The following is a 20,446-nucleotide window of genomic DNA, read 5'->3' as shown; positions in this document are numbered from 1 at the left end:
TTCATATATAACAAACTATAAGCTATATAAACGCCTATCATAGTCTATAAACGATATAAATAATGGGTTATATAAAGTTATGGTTGGTCAATATTAGATATTAGATATTACCAGTAATATGAGAATATCACTGGTAGGTAGGGCTGGGCGATGTGGGGGGGCTGTTGTGAACTCAACAGTCGTTCTGGGGTGAGCAGCCAGGGCCGTTGTATAGGGGAGAAAGGTGATGATAATTCTAGTTTTTATTTTTTATTTTATTTTAACCTTTATTTAACCAGGCAAGCAAATTAAGAACAAAATTCTTATTTTCAAGTGCAGCCTGAGTGGCCCATGCAGCGCCCAGTAGGGCCCACAAAAAACCCCAGTAGTCTAATCTTTGTATAACTGAATTATTCTGCATAAGACCCTGACTAATACTCATAGTAATGCTGCATTAGCATCAAAACAAAGTAGGCTAAATAAAAAAATGATAATACATACGTAGTCTAAGCAAAAAAGTGGAAACGTGAGGGGGCAGGGGCCCACTTTAGTATTCTTTCAGGGGGCCCAGAATTCCTAGTAACGGCCCTGTGAGCAGCAGAGCGGCCGCACCGTGACCACGGTCCACTCCAACTGCCTGGTGTCCCCATTGCGCACCATGCGTCTTTTCAGTCACTCGTCCGAGTTCTCCTTACTTTTTCTTTTGAGACAACATTCATTCTCTCTCTTTCTTTTATTTTTTATTTTACCGGCGGTGTCAGCTGATGTGCCCGTCTGCAGCAACCCAAACAAATACACGTGTTGACTGGCTCTATTCCAGCCACATGATTGGTTCGGCACGGCGCAACTCTCAATATCATTGGCTATTTGTATTGTTTGCCAAAACATGGATGAATGAAACCTATCGACCATGTCTCATATTTCTATTGAGGAAAAGTTATTTCACAATTTCTACCGTTTTATCACCCAGCCCTAAGTGGGCTATTGTCCCCCTCCTACCTGGGAAACAGGAGGGAGACACAGCTCTAACTACACAACACCGACAAGGACTGAGAGCCGCATGTTGCAGTGACGTTATAAGATTATTATTTTTTTTAAACCCTGCAAATAATAAGCCGACGAAAAGGTGCAACTTGCCACTTAACTTTTTGTCGATGTAGGCTATTATTTATTGGGGCTTTCGGGGGGATTCACTGTGGGCCACCGCCAGTCTGATCAGGTCCATCGCAGCACAGCAGCTGCAGCACTGCCCCGCTGTCACATGACTCTCACGTATCAGCGCAATCTCGTTTACATCAGGAGAATAATGAGGCGCGACGGTAAATTAATGAAAATAAATTTATGATAATGTATAGATATAAATATATTTGTTTTGAAAATTTGGGGGCAATTTTGGCCCCAGGATCATGATTTTTGGGGGCATTCTTGGTAAAATTTGGGGCCAAATGGCCCATGGTCCCCGCTAATTTCCGACGCTGCCACATGTTACCGTCCTGGCTGCCTAATTAGTTGGGTAAGATAGTGAAATGACAATGTGTGAAAGTAAAATTATATATTTTTGCTAGTAGAACAACAAAAATAAATACATATGATGCATGACAATACAAACAGAAGGAGACATGATGCCAGACAACAACCCACACAAGACGACAACAACAATATGAGGAAAAAGAGAACAGAACACAAAATTAAGACGTATTAATTAAGAACAAGAGGAAGAAGAAGAAGAATAGCAAGAGAGAGGATGAGGGTGGGGTTAGGAGAAGAAAATGAATAAATCAAATAAGTAAATAAATAAATGAATAGAGAGAAAGAAAAACCCTCATAAAATTAAAATGATATATAATACAACAAATAAAAATAAGATAAATTATTCACAATCATGAGTTTTTTTTTCAGTTATATCTCATATTATTGACTCAGCTATGTGTGTGTGTGTTTTTTTTTATGTATTTATTTCTACTCAACACTGGGGTTTCCCAAACCCATCCTTTGGTTTTGTGTTGTCAGCTTTAACCAAACTTGATGGTGGGGGAGTTTTCCATGTGTTTCCCAGACACTTTGGGGAAGTTGTACTTCTTTACGCAAGATGCAAAGGGTGTGTGTTCATTCACAGGGACATACTGCTCATTTTGAAGCTCAACTACCTCTAGAAATATATTTTCCTGACTTGTGTGTTGTAAACAACTGAACATCTGGACGTGAAACCGATGCCTCCGGCCCCGTCGTTCTCTTCCTTTAAGATATTTTTATTGTAGATTACCAACTAATCCTCCTGCCCCCAGTGGAATACCCCTCAGAAACTCCTCGCTGGCCGCGCTGTCTTCATTAAACACATCTGATCAGTCGACCTTCTCGGCCGCCACTAATAACAGACCGTTTACTGGGTCTACCACACAACCCGAAGACATTTTGATTGGTTGACCGCCGGGCTGGCCACTAATGGCAGGATAGCAGAGAGTCAGACATGGAAGTAGTCTGGCTTTTATTTACGTACAAAGAGTGGATCTGGATCTGGGCGCTGAGGAGGGGAACATTGTTCGGAAAGTGTTTGGGAGATCTTGGATTTCCTCTCCCTCGGCAAACAAGGGGTTTTGCAGCCAGCGAGAATAGCTGTGGTGCCGTGATCCTATAACAGCGTGTTATTACTGAAGCATGTGTTCAGCTTCTCTGACAGAGCAAATACTCCGATGGTGGAGGCTGTGAAGTCCTGCTGTTACGACCCACATGCAGCAGCAGCAGCAGGTGTGTGTTTTTATGATGCGTAAATGCAGTGTTTGCCCTACAATTGCCAAAAAAATGAATATGCAAAAAATAAGCGACATATCCATTCATTCAGAAATCAATACCAGTAATCATGTCCGTTTGAGAACCTGTTCTGCAATGTGAGTCAACCTGCTTCGTTGCCTTGTAACAATACGAGTACCACTGCTGAAAGGTTTGTAGCAAGCGCCGGCAAGAAAAAGAAAAAATATCACAGACAGGCAACAGACAACTTCGCTCACAACTCAAAGCAACACGCTTGTTTTTTCGTGCACGTCTGACCTGCTTCTCCTTCCGGTGTTCGGTCTCTGGCTCTGTCTCTCTCTCCTACTGTTTCACATGGAGCTCTGCCCGCTTGAAAGGTGAAAAAGCCTGTATGTGGAAAGACGTCGCCTCCGAGATGTAGAGTGTGTGATATAGAAGAGAAACACACATTTCAGGGCCGCTGACTTGTATCATCAGAACAGACATGGCCTGGGATTTTTTCAGCCTCCTTTCATATTTAAGAGAGTGTGTGTGTAATATAGAGGGTATGCACGTGACGTCACGGTACTCGGAAGTCGCTGTGGAACGTCCACTGCCGAGGGCAACGTGACGTAAACGCATACCCTCTATAAGAGTGATATTGTCAGCTGTCATGCCCACTGTAGGCTGAAAATCACAGGACCTGTCTGTTTAGAAGACAGCAGTGTAAAGCTTGAGCATGTGGGAGCCTCATTTTATATTGAACAGAAAAGGTGGGGGTATCTGCCATTACACTATCCTATCCTAACCCCCCCAATATACAGTATTAAATTGCAGACTGCTTGCTGCGCCACCTGACCGAATCCGACTGCGCCAATATCCCGTCTCTTCAGGGTTTTTTTCGGTCGAGCCTGAAAAGAATTCAAGTGGAAACACTGAAATGTATTCACCTTCACATCATGTTTGTTATTGTTTGTCATTCACAGAAAAAGCCTCTGTTTGCTGTAATAAAGGAAGTGTGTGATGGGTAAGTTGTTCTGCTCTCTTTCTTTCTCTGGTTACGTTGACATCATTCAACTGTATGTGTGTGTGTTTGTGTTGCTTACATCTATGTGTCTTTGTGTGTGTTTGTGTAGCTGGAATCTCCCCGGTCCTGAGAACTACGCCCTGCAGTACGCTGACGGAGTCCAGACGTACATCACCGAATCCGTGAGTCGCTTCTGTTCACATGCATCGGTACAAATATCTTTGTGTGTGTGTGTGTGTGCACCAGGGAATCGGTGTGGTGGACGTCTGAGCACATCTTGAAGACATTGAGCAACAAACCTGAGTCAGATGTTTCTAAGTTTAAGACGAGGAGGATGATGTAAATCTCTGTTGCGAGATGTCAAATCACAGCAGTGACTCTGTACTCTGTCAGCTCCGTCTGCTTTGTGTTTGTATTTCCCTCGCAACCAGAAATACGTCCGTGAAGTCGTTTCAGGACTCGCAGCATCGTAAAAAAAGAGTGAGTGTGAGGCTGGAAAATCAGGAGACACAGGGAGAGAGAAAAAGAGAAAAGCAGTCAGAGCTGCACTCATCCTCTTGGTGTCAGGTGTCGTCTTTTGAAAGGGGTTGACGGTGGAAGCCCTCCCCCTCCTCTGAGGTGAAGGCAGGACTGTAGAAGTCATTACAATGCCACCGGAGGAATCCTCGAGAGAGGGATAGAGAGAGAGAGAGAGAGACGCTTTGATTGTGTTGAGTGTTGCTTTTAGCTCTATTAAAGGTGCAGCAGCCTTTGAAGCTGTGAGAGAGGGCAGATGTTTCTACTTCCCCGATGATCGTGTGAGGCAGCCTAATAAGAGAGAGTGAGTGAGTGAGATCATTTCCCAGCGTTCAGCAGTAATTTGATTCAGAAACATCCATGTGAAACTCCAAAGTCCAAGTCCTGTCCAGGTTCAAGGAGCAGAGATAGTGGAACATCCTGGCAGCAGGTTTGAGGACGAGTCTTTACAGTCGTTCCTCACAGCTGGCTTTCTCATTAAGACAGAAAAAAACCAAAACAGAAACCCTTCCTCGTTGTGAGTCTGCACCAACAGCCTGATGTATTTCCTCAAAGTTGGAAATATTTATACAGTAATACCCATAAATAGGAGTGAGAACCACTAGAGGCCCTGTGATACAACATTATCACGGTATTTAAGGAACAATGCGATATTAACGTGATTTCTTGCTTTCATATCTTGGTTACTTTGAAACTGCAAATTAGATAAAGCTCTGATAAAGTGTGTTCATCTCACTTCAGTCAGTTTTATTTTTGAGAAATGGGATTGCCACATAGATAGATAGAACAACACAGTCATAAAAAGCACTGAAAACTTCCTTTTATTTGCTGCATTATATTTCATATACTATTTGTGATCTAAGGCCTCTCTCCTACACCCAGTACATATCTTTAGTTGTTTTGTTTTTTTCAGTGCTTTGTTTTATACACATATTCCATACTGATTGCACAAATGACCAGTAAAACCCTGGTTTCAGGTCAGTGCTGCAGATGTAGATGTTGTGATCAGACAGGTGATGATTCATTATCGTACAGGAGGTTGAAGCTTCACTTCTCTTTGTCACTTGTTGTGTGTTGTGTAATAATACGTGCATACATGAGGCTCAGTATAGAAACTTATCTGTTTATTTCTTGGTAAATCGATCAGGGAGTTTTTGTTCATCACCTAAATTTGTCACCGCAGTTTCATAACAAACTGTATCTTAGTTTGTTCACACCTTTCTGTCGCTGTGGGTCGCAGCGCTGATTCAGCTTCCTCATGCACCGTCATCACAAACTTTGAACTTAATCGTCAGACCAGAGCATCAAGTGTCACTGTGTATGAGTGAGATTCACTTTTTAACAGCTTTTAAATGCTTTGTCCCCTCTCTCTCTCTCTCTGCGTTGTTTGTTTGTTTCTGTGGTGCAGAATCGCCAGGACATTAAGAACGGCTGCATCCTGAGACTGACCAAGGCACCTGTGAGTCTGCACTGCAGCACATTATTTACAGAATGAGCCACATGTCCAGGCTGTGGAGTCTGTGTCATTACAAGCAGCTGAGTCTTTTAAAGAAGAGCAATGGATGAAATATTTCATCGTCTCTTCGCTTCTTGCAGGGTCGATGTGCAGAGGACCTGTTCAAGGGCATCCAGAGCTCAGACGCAGGCGTGCGCTGCGATTCACTGAAGGAGCTGGCGAGCGTTTCCAAAGACAAGACCTTTGCTCAGGAGTTCATCAACAGAGATGGACACCTCTTATTGGTCAAGATAGTAGAAGACTCTAATGAGTTAGTACTGTGTGTGTGTGTGTGTGTGTGCACAAGGTGTGCGCTTGCATACCTTCCTTATAGGATGGAGGGGGTGCAGATGCTCAGATAGATATTACTGGTGCTGGAGGGTAAAGTGTTTTTTTTCTGCACATGTAGCAGCACATCCCACTGAGTTAGACATAGAAAAAAAAAAGGTGTGTATGATACAGGGCTGCAACTAACAATTATTTTCATTATCGATTAATCTGTCGATTATTTAAACGATTAATCGATTAGTTGTTTGGTCAATGAAATGTAAAAAAATGTTGAAAACTATCAATCAGTGTTTCCCAAACCACAAGATGACATCCTCAAATGTCTTGTTTTGTCTACAAACCAAAGGGATACTCAGTTTATTGTCAAAACGAACAAAGAAACCAGAAATATTCACATTTAAGAAGCTGAAATAAGAGAATTTTGACTTTTTTCTTAAAAACCCATACCCAAATCGATTATTTGACTATCAAAATAGTTGACGATTAATTTAATAATCAATTATTGTGTGATTAATCGATTAATTGTTGCAGCTCTAGTATGATATATAACACCACAAATATGAGACTACACTGAGGGGAAAGACTCAACGTCTCTTTCTATTTGTTCCTTATTATATCTTCCTCAGTTAAAACCTATTTGTTGATGTAATGTGGACCATTCCCAGGGTAATAGATTACACACTAATAAGCTTTACAGTAGCACAGTCAGCCCAATCCTTAGTATAAATGTTGATACTTTAAGCCAGGGCTTGAATTATTGGAATCAGTCCATCTGATTGTGTGTGTGTGTGTGTGTGTGTCATTCAGGAGCAACGTGATCATGACACACACGCTGACAGGCTTCATGGAGCTGATGGATCATGGGATAGTTTCATGGGAGAACCTGTCGTCTGTCTTCATCAAGAAGGTGTTGTATCTGACTTTATGTTTTCTTTATTTCATTTTCCTTTTTTTGTTTTTACTTGACCGTAGCTGTGTCTTTTTTTTCCTTCTTCTTCTTCTTTCAGATTTCCAGTTTTGTCAACGCCAAGCCGACCGATGCGTCGATACAGCAGGTGTCCTTGGACATCCTGGAGAACATGGTGCTGAGCAGCCACAGCCTCTTCCTGCAGGTCAAACAGGAAGTCACCATGGAGCGGCTCATCGCTCACCTCCAGGTGTAAGTAAAGTAGCAGACAGATGTGATGTGAACTCTCTGCGAAATACCATTTCAGACGTGACACGGCAGCGTTCGCACCTCTGTGAGCGGCGAGGTGGCAGACCGATGGGTAGCACCATTGTCTCTGTAACAGGAAGTAGTGAAATATGCTTTTTGTTATCCTTTCTTCCGCCCCTTGTCACACAGCTGTCGAATATTAAAATGCGAGCTTCTCTCACGTCCTTCTCGCTTAATTTTCTCTCAGGACAAACCAACAGATCCAGACCAAAGCCATGGCGCTGCTCATGGCGCTGCTGCAGACGGCAGGAGACTCTGACAGACAGGTGCTGCTGCTGCTCACTCTCTCACTTTGTTCCTCTTCTTCTTGTGGCTGTAACTGGCCAGACTCACACGCATGCATGCAGCCAAATAGGTCTTTCAGTCTGCCTCTGGTAGACGGTGTTGGCCTGCGGCTGTAAATATGAATCCACTATGTGTGTGTGCGTGTGTGTGTGTGTTTCAGTTTCAGTTTTCTTAACTCTTTACTATGAGACGTTTGTGTGCTGGTGGGAAGAAGCCATGACACCCTGAGCTGGGAATGACATGCATGTGACTGGGGGTAAAGGGTGTTTATTTGCACCAGTCGAGGGCGGGGGGTGGGGCATTATTGTAGACAGGAGTCAGAGTCCTGCAGGCATCACTTCTACGAGACAGCTGGAAATGATCCATCCGTCTCATTGTGTGTGGTCATATCAGCTTCTCTGCAGACAGTCGAGGCTTTCTCTCCCTGCGTTCAGTTCCTGCTCCTCTCTTATTGTACGGAAACAGTCGCTTCATTCAGCCCTTCATCTCTTTTCTCTCTGTCTCTCATTGTTACTCTCTCTGCCTCTCTCTTTCTCACACACACACACTCATATACACACACACTTCCTTTTTTTTTTTTTTTTTTTTACAGTAAATCAACAAACCCACCCTTCTTATCAGTGCGACCAACCCAACAGCTAATGCACCCTGAACAAAATGAGCCTGACTCAGAGACATGCATGTAGCAGCAAGTGATCGTTTCGTCACAGAGGTCAAAGTCCCACACACCCCGGCCCCGCTCGCTTGGCCCCCGCTGCTCCGTTACTGACACTATACTGCCACCACATGAGGAAAACCTGTCATTGCACCTTGGTAACACCTCGTTCCTCCTTCCTCCTCTCTCTTTTCTTTTTTTTTTCAGGAAATGTTTGCATTCCTAAATAAGAAGAATCTGCGTCAGTACATTTATAAGGTAAATTATCTTCTTCATTACACTAGTTTTCTGTATCTTGTTTGTGATATACCAAAATAAAACCTATTTGACGTGAACATATTTGTTGCAGAACATCATCCACAGTTCTGGTTCAGTCCAGGACGAGATGGCCCACTACCTCTATGTCCTACAGTCGGTAACTTTGAATCACCTGGAGCCTCGTATGAGGACGCCTCTGGACTGTTACAGCCAGGTGAGCCGCAACATGACGTGTTCAAGCACTGAGCATTTCCCCTCACCTCCTGTTCGACCTGTAAAGAACATTTCATACACAACAACACACAAAATGTTTTATAGCATAATAGGGTTTAAAAGATAATACAGGATACAGATTTATAAATTGATTTACATTTTTATTAGTGTTTACAGTCATACAAAATATAACCATTGTTGAAAAAATTCAACAATATCTCCTTCCCCCTCTTACTTCTCCAAATGAGCCCTGCCTCCTGCTATAGTACCATATTTGCAATCAGAGTTAATTTCTGATTGATCACATATACGTAGATGAAGATGAATGTATGTAGATGAAGTCAAGTGTGATTTAAAAAAAAAAAAAGGGCAAAGAATAGAGACAGGCTTCAAAAAATGAATGAATTAAAGTAATATAAAGGATAAAATGAATAGAACTGATAAATAAAATAAAAAAAAGTTAGAACTAAGAATAATAAATGGATAGATGAACAAGAATAAATAGTTTGGGGTCATCTTTACAAAACTGTCTACAATTCCTATATAAATATAAACTAATTTACACTCCTCCACTGTCTGAGAATGATTGAAGTGTGTAAAAACATTCTGAGAAGTTAACGTCCAATCCTTTATCTCCGTATCGACTCCAGGAGCAGAGAGACATCCTCCACGGTTTGCGTCAGGCGGCGTTTGAGACGGAGAGTGAGAACAGTCTGAGTCACGAGAGGCGACGCTCGCTCTGCGCCAAAGAGTTCAAGAAGCTGGGTTTCTCTGTGAGTGTCTGCCGCCATGCCAACCACAGCTTCACGTCTGTCGTCATATTAACCTCGGTCATATTGATCATATTTACGTCGGTTTCGACTCTGATCCTTTTCAGAACAACAGTAACCCCGGTCAGGACTTGGTGCGGACGCCTCCTGGTCTTTTAGCGCTGGACACCATGTTTTATTTTGCCACGCGCTATCCTGATGCCTACAGCAGGGTGAGTTTGATTCATCTCAGTATAAATCAGTCCTTTTTTGTCCTTTTTTATATTTTTTAGCATCATTATAGAGGATTGCTGAGTTTCTAATTGTCTCCCACCTCCAGTTTGTTCTGGAGAACAGCAGCAGGGAGGACAAACACGAGTGTCCGTTTGCCAGGAGCAGCATACAGCTCACACTCATCCTGTGTGAGATTCTTCGTATTGGAGAGCCACGTGAGTTCACCTCCAACCTGCTGCCGCCAAAACATTTTCTACAACTTCTAGACAGACCATCATCTTTCTTTCTTTTCTTTTTTTTTTTTCTTTGCATTTGTCCTCCATCTTCTCCATCACTTCTTGATCTGTTAGCCTCGGAGACGGGGTCCGACTACCACCCCATCTTCTTCAGTCAGGACCGGCTCATGGAGGAGCTTTTCTGCGTCTGCATTCAGCTGCTCAACAAGACCTGGAAGGAGATGAGAGCCACGCAGGAGGACTTTGACAAGGTACAGTAGTCTCATGTTCACTCCTGGGCTCCACAGAAAGAGCTGTAACTTGTACCACACAAGTCATGTTTCCATCAGCCTGTTTAGATGCACATCTAGAAGTATTGCAGCGGAAAATTATGATGGAAACGCCGTAATTCAAACTAAAATCCCCTGATTTGCACAAACTGAAACATGCTCGCTAAAGCCGGGTTTTGGTTGATTTGAAAGAGATGGAAACACTCATGTTCGAATTAGGTGTGATGTGGCGCACTTTCACCCCAACTGCTTCCGGTGTTTGCGGTTCACTCACAGGACAACAACATGGCAGACAACATAAGATTTGTGTAAACGGAGGACGGAATAGTAACTTTTTTAACACTAATTAAGGCAGTAAAGCGTTTACAGCGTTTTCACCAAAGTCCGTACTTTTAATGGAAACACACAGGGTTCAAATTTCTTTTAATGTGCGCCATTTCCCAGTGATTCGAATCGCTTTTGTATGGAAACATGGTTACAGAAACAAGAGTGTTACATTTTTCACATTTATTTGAAGATCAAATCCCTAATTTTTTTTATTAAAACCAATCTATAAATACAACTAATGAATAATGTAATGACTGGAATTAATTAAAACTGGTATAAACTTAAATTAAATATCAAGAATATAGCGTTTAAGAATCTAAAATGAACTAAAAAATATTCTTTTTAGCTTTGTTGTGAGTCCACGAGAGCATTGCCAGTCTGAGTCATCAGTCCTGGACTGGTAAGACTCACATAGATGTAATATACGACTTCTTTACAAGAAGAACCTTGTAAATACACAAATGTTTATGCAAATCATGGCTCTGTGGAGAGAGAGAGAGAGGACCATCCAACATTTCCATACAGGATGTTGTGATGAATAATCAGTAATGAACCCAAGAGCAGAAAAGAGCTGGAACATCTCATGTCTTCTCAAGGACTCACTGGAAGAATAGTGTGTGTAATAGCAGATTCAATCACCTTGTCCACAATTTACTAATTAAAAATTGCCCTTTCAAAGTGTCCTGTAAGGAAATGAGTCGATGGTGAAAAACAGTGTATTCATAGAAATCAGCTTGGTCCCTTTACAAGCCAGTTGTTTGTGTGTGATGGACTTCTGTGAGGATGTGAGTTTTCCCACACAGATGTTTAAGATTATCGTTTTGCTGACAGAGGTTTTTTTCACTCCCTGTGATCTCTGCTGCACCGACAAACAGCTGCTGAATCGCTGGCGTCACACGGCACTCTGTGGTTTAAAGACACGGTGCCACAGGGTGTTTCAGATCGAAGGCTACTGTGGCCAGGAGGACGAGTGTGTGTTTCATGATGCAAATCCTGCGAACAAAACAAAACAAGACAAAACAACTCCTTTGACATGGCAACACTGCGTGCCCCACATGTGGCAGACACAGACCCGACCACAGTTACACTCCAACACATGGTGGGAATAATGTTGTCGTGCATTGTGTATAACAGAGCCACAACAGTTCTGAGTCAAACTTGTCTTTTTATGCATCCTTGCAGGTGTTTCAGTATTTCCAAAGATGAATGAAGCCCACTATGTTTTATATTTAATGACCTAAAGCAAATCTTGTTGGAGGTAATGTTGAGTTGATCGATTAAAAACAACTCACATAATGCATTGAGTGGTCGGTAAAACATGCATCAAAAGGTGGCTTATTGTGCTGACCATTTGTACATCAAGATATGCATTTAAAAGATGAAGATAAAGAGCAAAAAAACAAAACAAAACTGGGCAGAATTAATATTATGTCTTATATTTGCAAAACAAAAAAGAAGACTAAGAACAGACAAGCTTGACTTCCCAGTTCTCCACTCTGTCATGATATTGTCCTATAATTGTCGATATATGTTAATGAATTTAAAAGCAAGAAAACTGGTGTAACCTGAGCCTGTTTTAACTCACTGACAGATCAGTTTAAATCCTTGAGTCTTTGAAAACGACATTTTATGGTGGATTTGTTTGACTCTCTGTGGGTTCATTCTTATGCAAACGATCCCCAACCTGCCTCCACAGACGGCTTTCAGAAACACACAGTGACCTTACAACCACAATGTTAAGCACTAATACTGTGATAAAAGGTTGGGCCGAGTCTTGAGCAGCGGGGTCTTCTTGTCTTGTCTGGGAGAAATATTGAGAATCCACCCACCCTGAAAGAAAAGGGGGGGAGTTGAGCTTTTGTTTTGTTGAGTCGCATTTAAACATCACACGCCGTCCATCCGTCCGACCATCCGTCCGTCATCAACAGAGCCGCTCCTCCTGTCAGTCATAAAACTCAGCGACCTTTTGACCTGTGTCCCGAGCGCCAGGGCAGCAGACCGGGCCCTTTTGTTTTTGCCCACCCGACCCCCAACCCCGCCTACCCAGGCTGCTTTGGGGCAAGGACAAAAGGGCATTAGGTGGACAAAGAGAAGCGTGGTGGGCGGCAGAAACAGAGGGAGAAGGAAACGGGGAAAACAAAGCGCCCGGGGCATCAGCAGTAATTACACAACAACAGAGGGGAACGTAAAACCTCTGGAAACAATATGAAAGGCAGAGAATGAGAGGAGGGCCGGACCGCAGGAGGGAGAGAGAGATGTGATGTCGCAAAATTTAGCTTTCGTAACTCGGAAAACAACTAATCAGACGACTTTGCGCCGAGTTGTGTGTGAGAAACTGCTCATTAGTTTAGTTTTAGTTTAGTTTATTTGTCATATACATTAAAAAGTACGGTGTACAGTCAATGCAATGAAATGTAGTCTGCCCTGGCTTTCTCTCTCTCAGCGCTTAAAAATAAAAACCAATAACAACAGTAACAGCATATGATAAAAAACAATGATAAAATAAAACAGTGGCAATATACAATAAAAAAGCACCAATAAATCAATCAATCAATCAATCAATAGTCCACAGCCTTCACAATCATTCACATCATTTAAAAGCTCCTTAAAAACACATCCTCCCTCCGTCCAGTCAGGTGAAGATACAGTATATACGTATTTAGCAGCAGACATGCACATGCTGCTGCAGGGAGACAGCTGCCAGTCAATTGCTCCTATTGGCCGGTTGAGCTAAATGGCAGAGGGGCTGGACAGGACACGGGGGGTGTGTGTGTGTGTCTGTGTGTCTGTGTGTGTGCATGTGTGTGTGGGAATATCAGGGTGTCTGTTTACAAAACACCCACAGGCCTGCACCTCTCCTGTCATGTAGGTGATCTCTGCCTCTCTCTCTCTCTTCCTCACTTTCACCGCTCGTCACATTTCTCTGATTGTTGAGACGATATTGGACGATATTTGAAATTATTTTTTGCAAATTAGTCGCCACTGAAGGATAAAAAATGGAGGTAAGATAATGTTTTTTTGTTTTCTTTAAAATGTTTATTCTTGGTTGTAAAGTAGTTTGTTGTACAGTAGTGACTGAGCGGTGGATAATATCAAATGTTTCAGGTTGTTGGAGAGTTTTTTTTATCAACAGAGGTGAAACAAATCAGTGGCTGTTTGGAAACTCGTGTGTGTTGTGAAATTTGCTGGACACTGAGGTTATTTTGGCTCGTGGGGCTGAAAGCAGGTGTTGACGATGTGAAACTCTAGAGTCGCTTGTTTTGTGCGGCAGCTTGTTCACACAATATATCACACAATGACTGTCTGGATTTCACTGTCTGCGTCTCCACATGGATAAGACTCTGTGGTTATCAAGAGTTTTAGTCACTTTTAAAAACTCCACTCCTCGATTATAACAAGCCTTTGTCTTCGGCTCTTATCGGATCGCAGCAGGACTTGAAATCTCCATGTTTGGTTTTGTAATGTGTGTGTAAGATCCTGTGTGTATTTGTTTTTGTATAAAAGCACTTAGAGGAATCTGGACAGACTTTATCGAACGGTTCAAATTACACATTAGTCAGTGATTGCTCACAGTTAAAATGGGTGTGAACAGGAATGATCTAGGTCAGCAGAGAGCGTGTGTGTGGACAAATAGTCCTGCAGATTGCTGGATCCTGTGGTGCTATAGATTTTTATATAGATTTCCCCCCCTACCTTTTTTTTTTGTTACCACACAGGCCGGCGTGTGCATACTGAGGGGAGCTATAGGCGAGGATTGCACAGTTTGACCAACTGCCCCTGAGCTGCTGATCCACAGCGGCCGGGGTCACCCCCCCTGTCTCTGTGCGTGAGCCTCAGTTTAACAAGTCATGCAGAAAACACACCACACACACAAATCACACGGGTGTAGCGAACGCTGACTCAGTGCTACTGCTGCAGGAACTTGTTTACTGATTAGTTTTCTAAATTAGATTAGTTTTTTAATCAGAAGTTAAGGATGAAGCAAAGAATTATTGAACCCAGTGTGGAAACTGTGTGGACGTGGCTGTTGTTGAATCTGAATCTGGTCATACAGTAGAAATAGGCGGGAAATATATGAATGGATCGGAGCCAGTGGGTGTGGCTTAAGACGGAGGGATGAATGAATGAATGAATGATTCAATGAAGGTCTGGAGGAGAGGAAGTGAGCTGCGTTTATTTTCCATAATCAGACTCTGTGTGTGTGTGTGTGTGTGTGTGTGTGTGTAACATGTTCGTACCCAATGAACAGCAGAAACCTGCTCTTGTTGGTTTTAAAGGTCAAAGCTGATGGTTGGGAATAAGAAAATAAACATATTGAAAGACCATATTGAAAATGTACAAACAGTACACGACCGCACTCCAAATTCAAGTACTTTATTATGACACAATTTTTTAACAGTAACTATAATAACAGTAAATGCCCCCTGAACAAACAAACAAACCAGTCCCAAACCACCAACGTCCATGCTGATCACTACTGGTTACAACATCCACCACTGTGCTCCTTCATGTACAGCTACTACAGCTACGCTAACTGCATCAATGAAGACAACACATTTAAAAAAAACACAAAAACTTGTATTTATTATTTAATTATTTTATCTACGGTATTTAATTCCTCTTTTAATTTCCCCCCATTTTTTTCCTTTAAAAAAAAGTATATTATTATTTTATTTATATATATATATTTTTTTTTTATTGTAACTAATACTGCTATATGGCCTGTCATTCATGTATTATATGAAGTCATATGTCAGGAAATGTTCTGTAAAGTAATAAAAATGTTTAAATAAAAAGTTCTAAAAACAAAAACAAAACAAACAATACACAAAAATAGGCGTAGTTGTGCTGTCTTGACATTATTTGTTCTTGTCTTGGTCACAACTTTGACCTCGCTGTGAAGTTCAGCTCAACTTCTGCAAACTTGATCATGTAGCTTCCCTCTTGGCCGTGGGAACAGGAAACAACCGCTGACCTTTTAGCCCCGATCTCACAGCCTTCGTCCCTGAACGATGAAGATGAAGATCATGGCTTGTTGTCAAGAGCTTTCAGTTTGAGTAGACACTCACTCGACCCCATACAGTGTGTTTAACTGTACGGCTGACTAGTGTGTGTGTGTGTGTGTGTGTGTAACCGTCTCTGCTGATGTGTGTCCCGTGTTCAGGTGATGCAGGTGGTGAGGGAGCAGATCACCAGGACGCTGTCCAGCAAGCCGACCTCGCTGGAGCTCTTCAAGAACAAAGTCAACGCTCTCAACTACAGCGAGATCCTCAAACTGCGGCAGACGGAGCGGCTGCACCAGGAGGAGACTCTAGCTCCGCCCGTACTGTGAGTTACTGGATGTCTGTGGACTTGATAACACTAAACTAGTCCATGTGCATCTATCTCCTCTTTGCCTCGTTTAAAGGCAGAAAAATCAATCTTGTTGATTGATAATCGCTAATCACATGACACAGGAAATCAGTTCCTCTTTAGTGTTGAAATACTTTTCAAACATGTCACAATTATAGATTTTTTGGTACGATTATTGTCAGAGAAATAATCACGGTATCAAGGATTATTATGCGTTAATTTCACAACACTATGAATGTGTTAAATCAAATATAGTCAAAACATGATTACATTACTAAGTATCTATTAATAAAGGACCAATTATTAATCCTCAATATTCAAGTCATTAATTGTCATCTATACCAAATGTTTAAGTTTATTTTAATCCTTCTTTTATTGCAAATGACAAACTAACATTTAAATTCCTACCAATGCAATGTTACGTGAAGTAAACTGACATTAACGTAATTTAATGAATGAAAAAGCGAGTTGTGCTGATCTGCCGATCTGGTTCTGACATAACGTTTTTTTGGAAAGTGACGGTGTTTAAGAATCTTTACAATTAATTAATTGTGGTGTTTAAAACTGCGATTAATTGTGAAAACAAGTCATCGTGATTCGTGACATCCCTAATTGAAAGTGACGCAAAACAGTTTCCATAGCTCAACGGGATCAGCTGCTCTAATTTTGACTCCAGATAGTTTCCACCCCTATGGAAGGTCGGCGGCCATGTTGTTTGTTATGCAACAGTTTGTCTCCAAACACCAGAGAGTAACAGAGTGCTGCTGTTAATAAGGGCGTCCCATCGTGAAAATAATGACAAAAAACTGTGATTTATTTCATCTTTTTGTAGCTTATTTGCCATAGTTTGCAACACAAATGTAAATGTAATGTGGCAAAGCATTTTGTTAAGTGTGTGTGTGTGTGTGTGTGTGTGTGTGTGTGTGTGTGTGTGTGTGTGTGTGTGTGTGTGTGTGTGTGTGTGTGTGTGTGTGTGTGTGTGTGTGTGTGTGTGTGTGTGTGTGTGTGTGTGTGTGTGTGTGTGTGTGTGTTTCCAGTGAACTCAAAGAGCGGCTGAAGCCAGAGCTGCTGGAGTTGATCCGCCAGCAGAGACTCAACAGGCTGTGTCAGGGGACGATGTTCAGGAAGATCAGCAGCCGGCGCAGACAGGGTGAGGGGCAACAACAACACACAAACACACACACACACACACAAACACACAAACACACACACACACGTATTAAAAAATTCAAAGAAGCTGGTGGAGAATGTGAATTTACCCGTCTTCCGAAAGCTCGTCTGCATTTTTCAGTGGAGGACTCTTTACTGTAGGAAGAGTTAAAGACAAAAAACACTCATGTTGTAGATTCTTACACATAGAGAGAGCAGCCGACTATTGGAAACAAGAATGAAACAAGTAAAAAATAAATTTTAAAAATCCTTACTGTCTCTGTTTTTTTGGCCGGGCTGTAAAGTCAGAGAAAGAAAAAAGTTAGGAAGAATTTCATATGTGATGATGAGGAAAAGACAGTAAACTGCTGCGTCTTCTTTTCATCTTTATGACCTGACGTTTTCTTTTCTCCCAGATAAACTGTGGTACTGCCGCCTGTCGCCCAATCACAAGATGCTGCACTATGGCGACGTGGAGGAAGACATGGACAATCCACCAATAGAAACACTGCAAGAAAAGAGTGAGTTGAAGCTGGACTGAGGCTGAATAGTGTTGTACACACGTGTAAAAGATTTAAATTAGGGGTGTGTGTAATCTAACAATCTTAGTTTGGCACTAGGCTGCACAAATTATCACAATGTATACAAAAGTTGTCTTTTGTTGTTTTTTGATAACGGGGAAAAAAAACACATATTTTTTGTTTTTTCATGTGGACCCAACAAAAAATGATCAGTTTTGTATTTTTTTCAGTAAAAACTTCAATGTAATACAAACAGCATGTAAAACCAGAATTTCAATGACATAATAGGTGAACATGAAAGAAGTGGAGAAGACATTACTTTAAATGGAAAAAAAACAAAAACAAATTTTAGTATACTACTTTTCAGATAAATAGTGTTAAAGGGATAGTTCAACATTTTAGGAGTAGGAGTTGTTTTAGAGGTAAATTCATGCAAAAACACTGATGCGTGTTCCTGTCGAGAGCCGTTTTTCATCAAGCAGTCTCTGCATTTACCTCTAAAACAACTCATCTGTCTCGTAACGTTCTGTTATTATCTCATAGCGTGGTGAATGTGCAGGTCACACCTTGTCCACCAGAGCGTTTTGGAGTTGTTGGATTGTGTATTTGATGAGTTTGATGAGGGAAACCAAGAAATCCCATTAGCCTCCGTAGCGTAGCTCTGAGCAGCTCACGGCTCTGCTCCGCCATTCTAAAAATAGCTTGCACCGACAATTAAAGGTAACGAACCTACATGTACTGCTAAAACTATAGGGATTATGGCAATGGGCCAATTTGCTAAAATGTTGAACTATCCCTTTAATGAAGTATCTAAAGCTAATTGAGATGTTGGTTGTGAAACAATTTGTAAACAAAAAAAACTGTATTTTCAATCTACCAGTGGGAAAATCATGGGAAACAAGATGCAGATTGTAGGAGATTTCACCAACTCAGAATGTCTTTGACAGCTCTCACTGACCCTTTATTAATTTAAACGACATAAACTTATGTCAGATTAAAGTATTTAAATGATGTTCACTTGATTTCCTGTGTGTAACGTTCTGCTTTCATCTCCATCCACCTCCTTCAGTTCCAGTAGCGGATATCAAAGGCCTGCTCACGGGGAAAGACTGCCCCCACATGAAAGAGAACAAAGGCAAACAGAACAAGGTCAGTAGCTCTCCTCCTTCGCCTCCTCTCCTCCTTCGTCTCCTCTCCTCCTTCGCCTCCTCTCCTCCTTCGCCTCCTCTCCTCCTTCGTCTCCTCTCCTCCTTCGCCTCCTCTCCTCCTTCGCCTCCTCTCCTCCTTCGCCTCCTCTCCTCCTTCGTCTCCTCTCCTCCTTCGTCTCCTCTCCTCCTCGTATTATTGATCCGCTCTCGTCCCGTCGGTGGATGTCACGAACTCAGAAGCCTCACTGACTCACTGTGTTTGAATGTGTCTCTCCCTCGCTGCAGGAGGTGCTCGACCTGGCATTCAGCATCACGTACGACGTAGAAGAGTACAGCCTGAACTTCATCGCGCCCTCCAGAACTGACGTGAGTCTGGATCTGAACTTACCTACTGTACATTAACCGTGTTTCCATCCACACGTTTTTATTCGTATTACTGTAAGCAATATCAAATTAAAAATGCCTAATGGGAACGGTAAAATTTGATTAAATGTCATGAATCTCGATAAAAAAGTTAATAGGAATATGATCTCATTGGATTTTCTCTTGATCGATACAAAGTTTATGTGACAAATGCTGATGGAAACAGTTCTTTGCCGGATAATTGTGAGCCAATTTACCAACTTAACTTGGCCGGCGTGCGTATGGCTCAGTGGTTTCCAGGCAACGACTCCAGCAGCTCGTCACACTGGGCCTTGTGCGCAGCCTGACCTCGGATAACTGGTTAAAGAGAAAGGATGGATGTCCGTCTTTTTTTGCAATTTAACACAAAAATGAATGGAAACTGCTTAAAGGGATAGTTCAACATTTTGGCAAATTGGCCCATTGCCATAATCCCTATAGTCATATCAGTAGGTTCGTTACCTTTAATTGTCGGTGCAAGCTATTTTTAGAACGGCTGCTCAGAGCTACGCTACGGAGGCTAATGAGATTTATTGGTTTCCCTCATCAAACTCATCAAATACACAATCCAACAACTCCAAAACGCTCTGGTGGACAAGTTGTGACCTGCACATTCACCACGCTATGAGATAATAACACAACGTTACGAGACAAAGTTGTTTTAGAGGTAAATTCAGACACTGCTTGCCAGAAAACTGCCCCCGACGGGAACGTGCATCAGCGGTTTTGCATGAATTTACCTGGAAAACAACTCCTACTCCTAAAACTATAGGGATTATGGCAATGGGCCAATTTGCCAAAATGTTGAACTATCCCTTTAAATTGCAAGAAAACAATTCAATAACAGCAATATGATCGCAAAACAGCACATCGCGCACAGCTTTTTATTCGATTTAAAGCTCTTAGATGGAAACACACCTGAACCGGCGTTAAATGCATTAATGGTTTTATCATTTGATCGACAAGTGGATGGAAACAAATTTTACCTAATGTCCAGTTTGAATGTATCATCTCCTTCACCGTCTTCTCCTCCTCCTCCGTCAGTTCTGCCTGTGGACGGACGGACTCAGCGTCCTCCTCGGCCGCGAGATGAGCAGCGAGTCCATGCGCAGCGAGCTGGAGATCCTCCTCTCCATGGAGATCAAGCTCCGCCTCCTGGACCTGGAGAACGTCACCATCCCCGACGCCGCGCCGGTCGTCCCCAAACCTCCGAGCAACTACAACTTCTGCTACGACTTCAGCCAAACCGAGCAGTAGAGTGTGTGTGTGTGTGTGTGCATGTGTAAATATATGTGTGTGTCTGTATGAATGTGTGTGAATGTGTGGTGAGATTTGATCCGTGCTTCCGTGCACTTATTAACAGATTTATAACCCTGACGTTAGATTTTATTTTCTCCCGT

The 20,446-nt window shown here is 42.1% G+C and overlaps 1 protein-coding gene across 1 annotated transcript in view; it reads left to right on the top strand.

Annotated features, from left to right (window-relative positions):
• The window catches only part of elmo3 (engulfment and cell motility 3), a 29,503-nt gene extending 9,057 nt beyond the window's left edge, over nt 1–20,446 (top strand). Inside the window, exons 3-21 of the mRNA XM_085780056.1 lie at nt 3,693–3,733; nt 3,843–3,915; nt 5,658–5,708; nt 5,846–6,015; nt 6,840–6,939; nt 7,040–7,191; nt 7,436–7,514; nt 8,396–8,446; nt 8,538–8,660; nt 9,310–9,432; nt 9,537–9,641; nt 9,749–9,857; nt 9,993–10,129; nt 15,639–15,802; nt 16,864–16,976; nt 17,392–17,496; nt 18,566–18,645; nt 18,930–19,010; nt 20,091–20,446. Of these exons, the coding sequence (XP_085636182.1) occupies nt 3,693–3,733; nt 3,843–3,915; nt 5,658–5,708; nt 5,846–6,015; nt 6,840–6,939; nt 7,040–7,191; nt 7,436–7,514; nt 8,396–8,446; nt 8,538–8,660; nt 9,310–9,432; nt 9,537–9,641; nt 9,749–9,857; nt 9,993–10,129; nt 15,639–15,802; nt 16,864–16,976; nt 17,392–17,496; nt 18,566–18,645; nt 18,930–19,010; nt 20,091–20,303 (2,070 nt within the window). The 3' untranslated portion in view covers nt 20,304–20,446. The remainder of the gene's footprint in view (nt 1–3,692; nt 3,734–3,842; nt 3,916–5,657; nt 5,709–5,845; nt 6,016–6,839; nt 6,940–7,039; nt 7,192–7,435; nt 7,515–8,395; nt 8,447–8,537; nt 8,661–9,309; nt 9,433–9,536; nt 9,642–9,748; nt 9,858–9,992; nt 10,130–15,638; nt 15,803–16,863; nt 16,977–17,391; nt 17,497–18,565; nt 18,646–18,929; nt 19,011–20,090) is intronic.

This window comes from Trachurus japonicus, chromosome 6 (assembly GCF_045865225.1).
Source record: "Trachurus japonicus isolate A0001 chromosome 6, Traja_1.0".
NCBI classification, from domain to species: Eukaryota; Metazoa; Chordata; class Actinopteri; order Carangiformes; family Carangidae; genus Trachurus; species Trachurus japonicus.
Note: the sequence above shows the minus strand (reverse complement) of the source record. Positions and strands in the feature narration are given on the sequence as shown.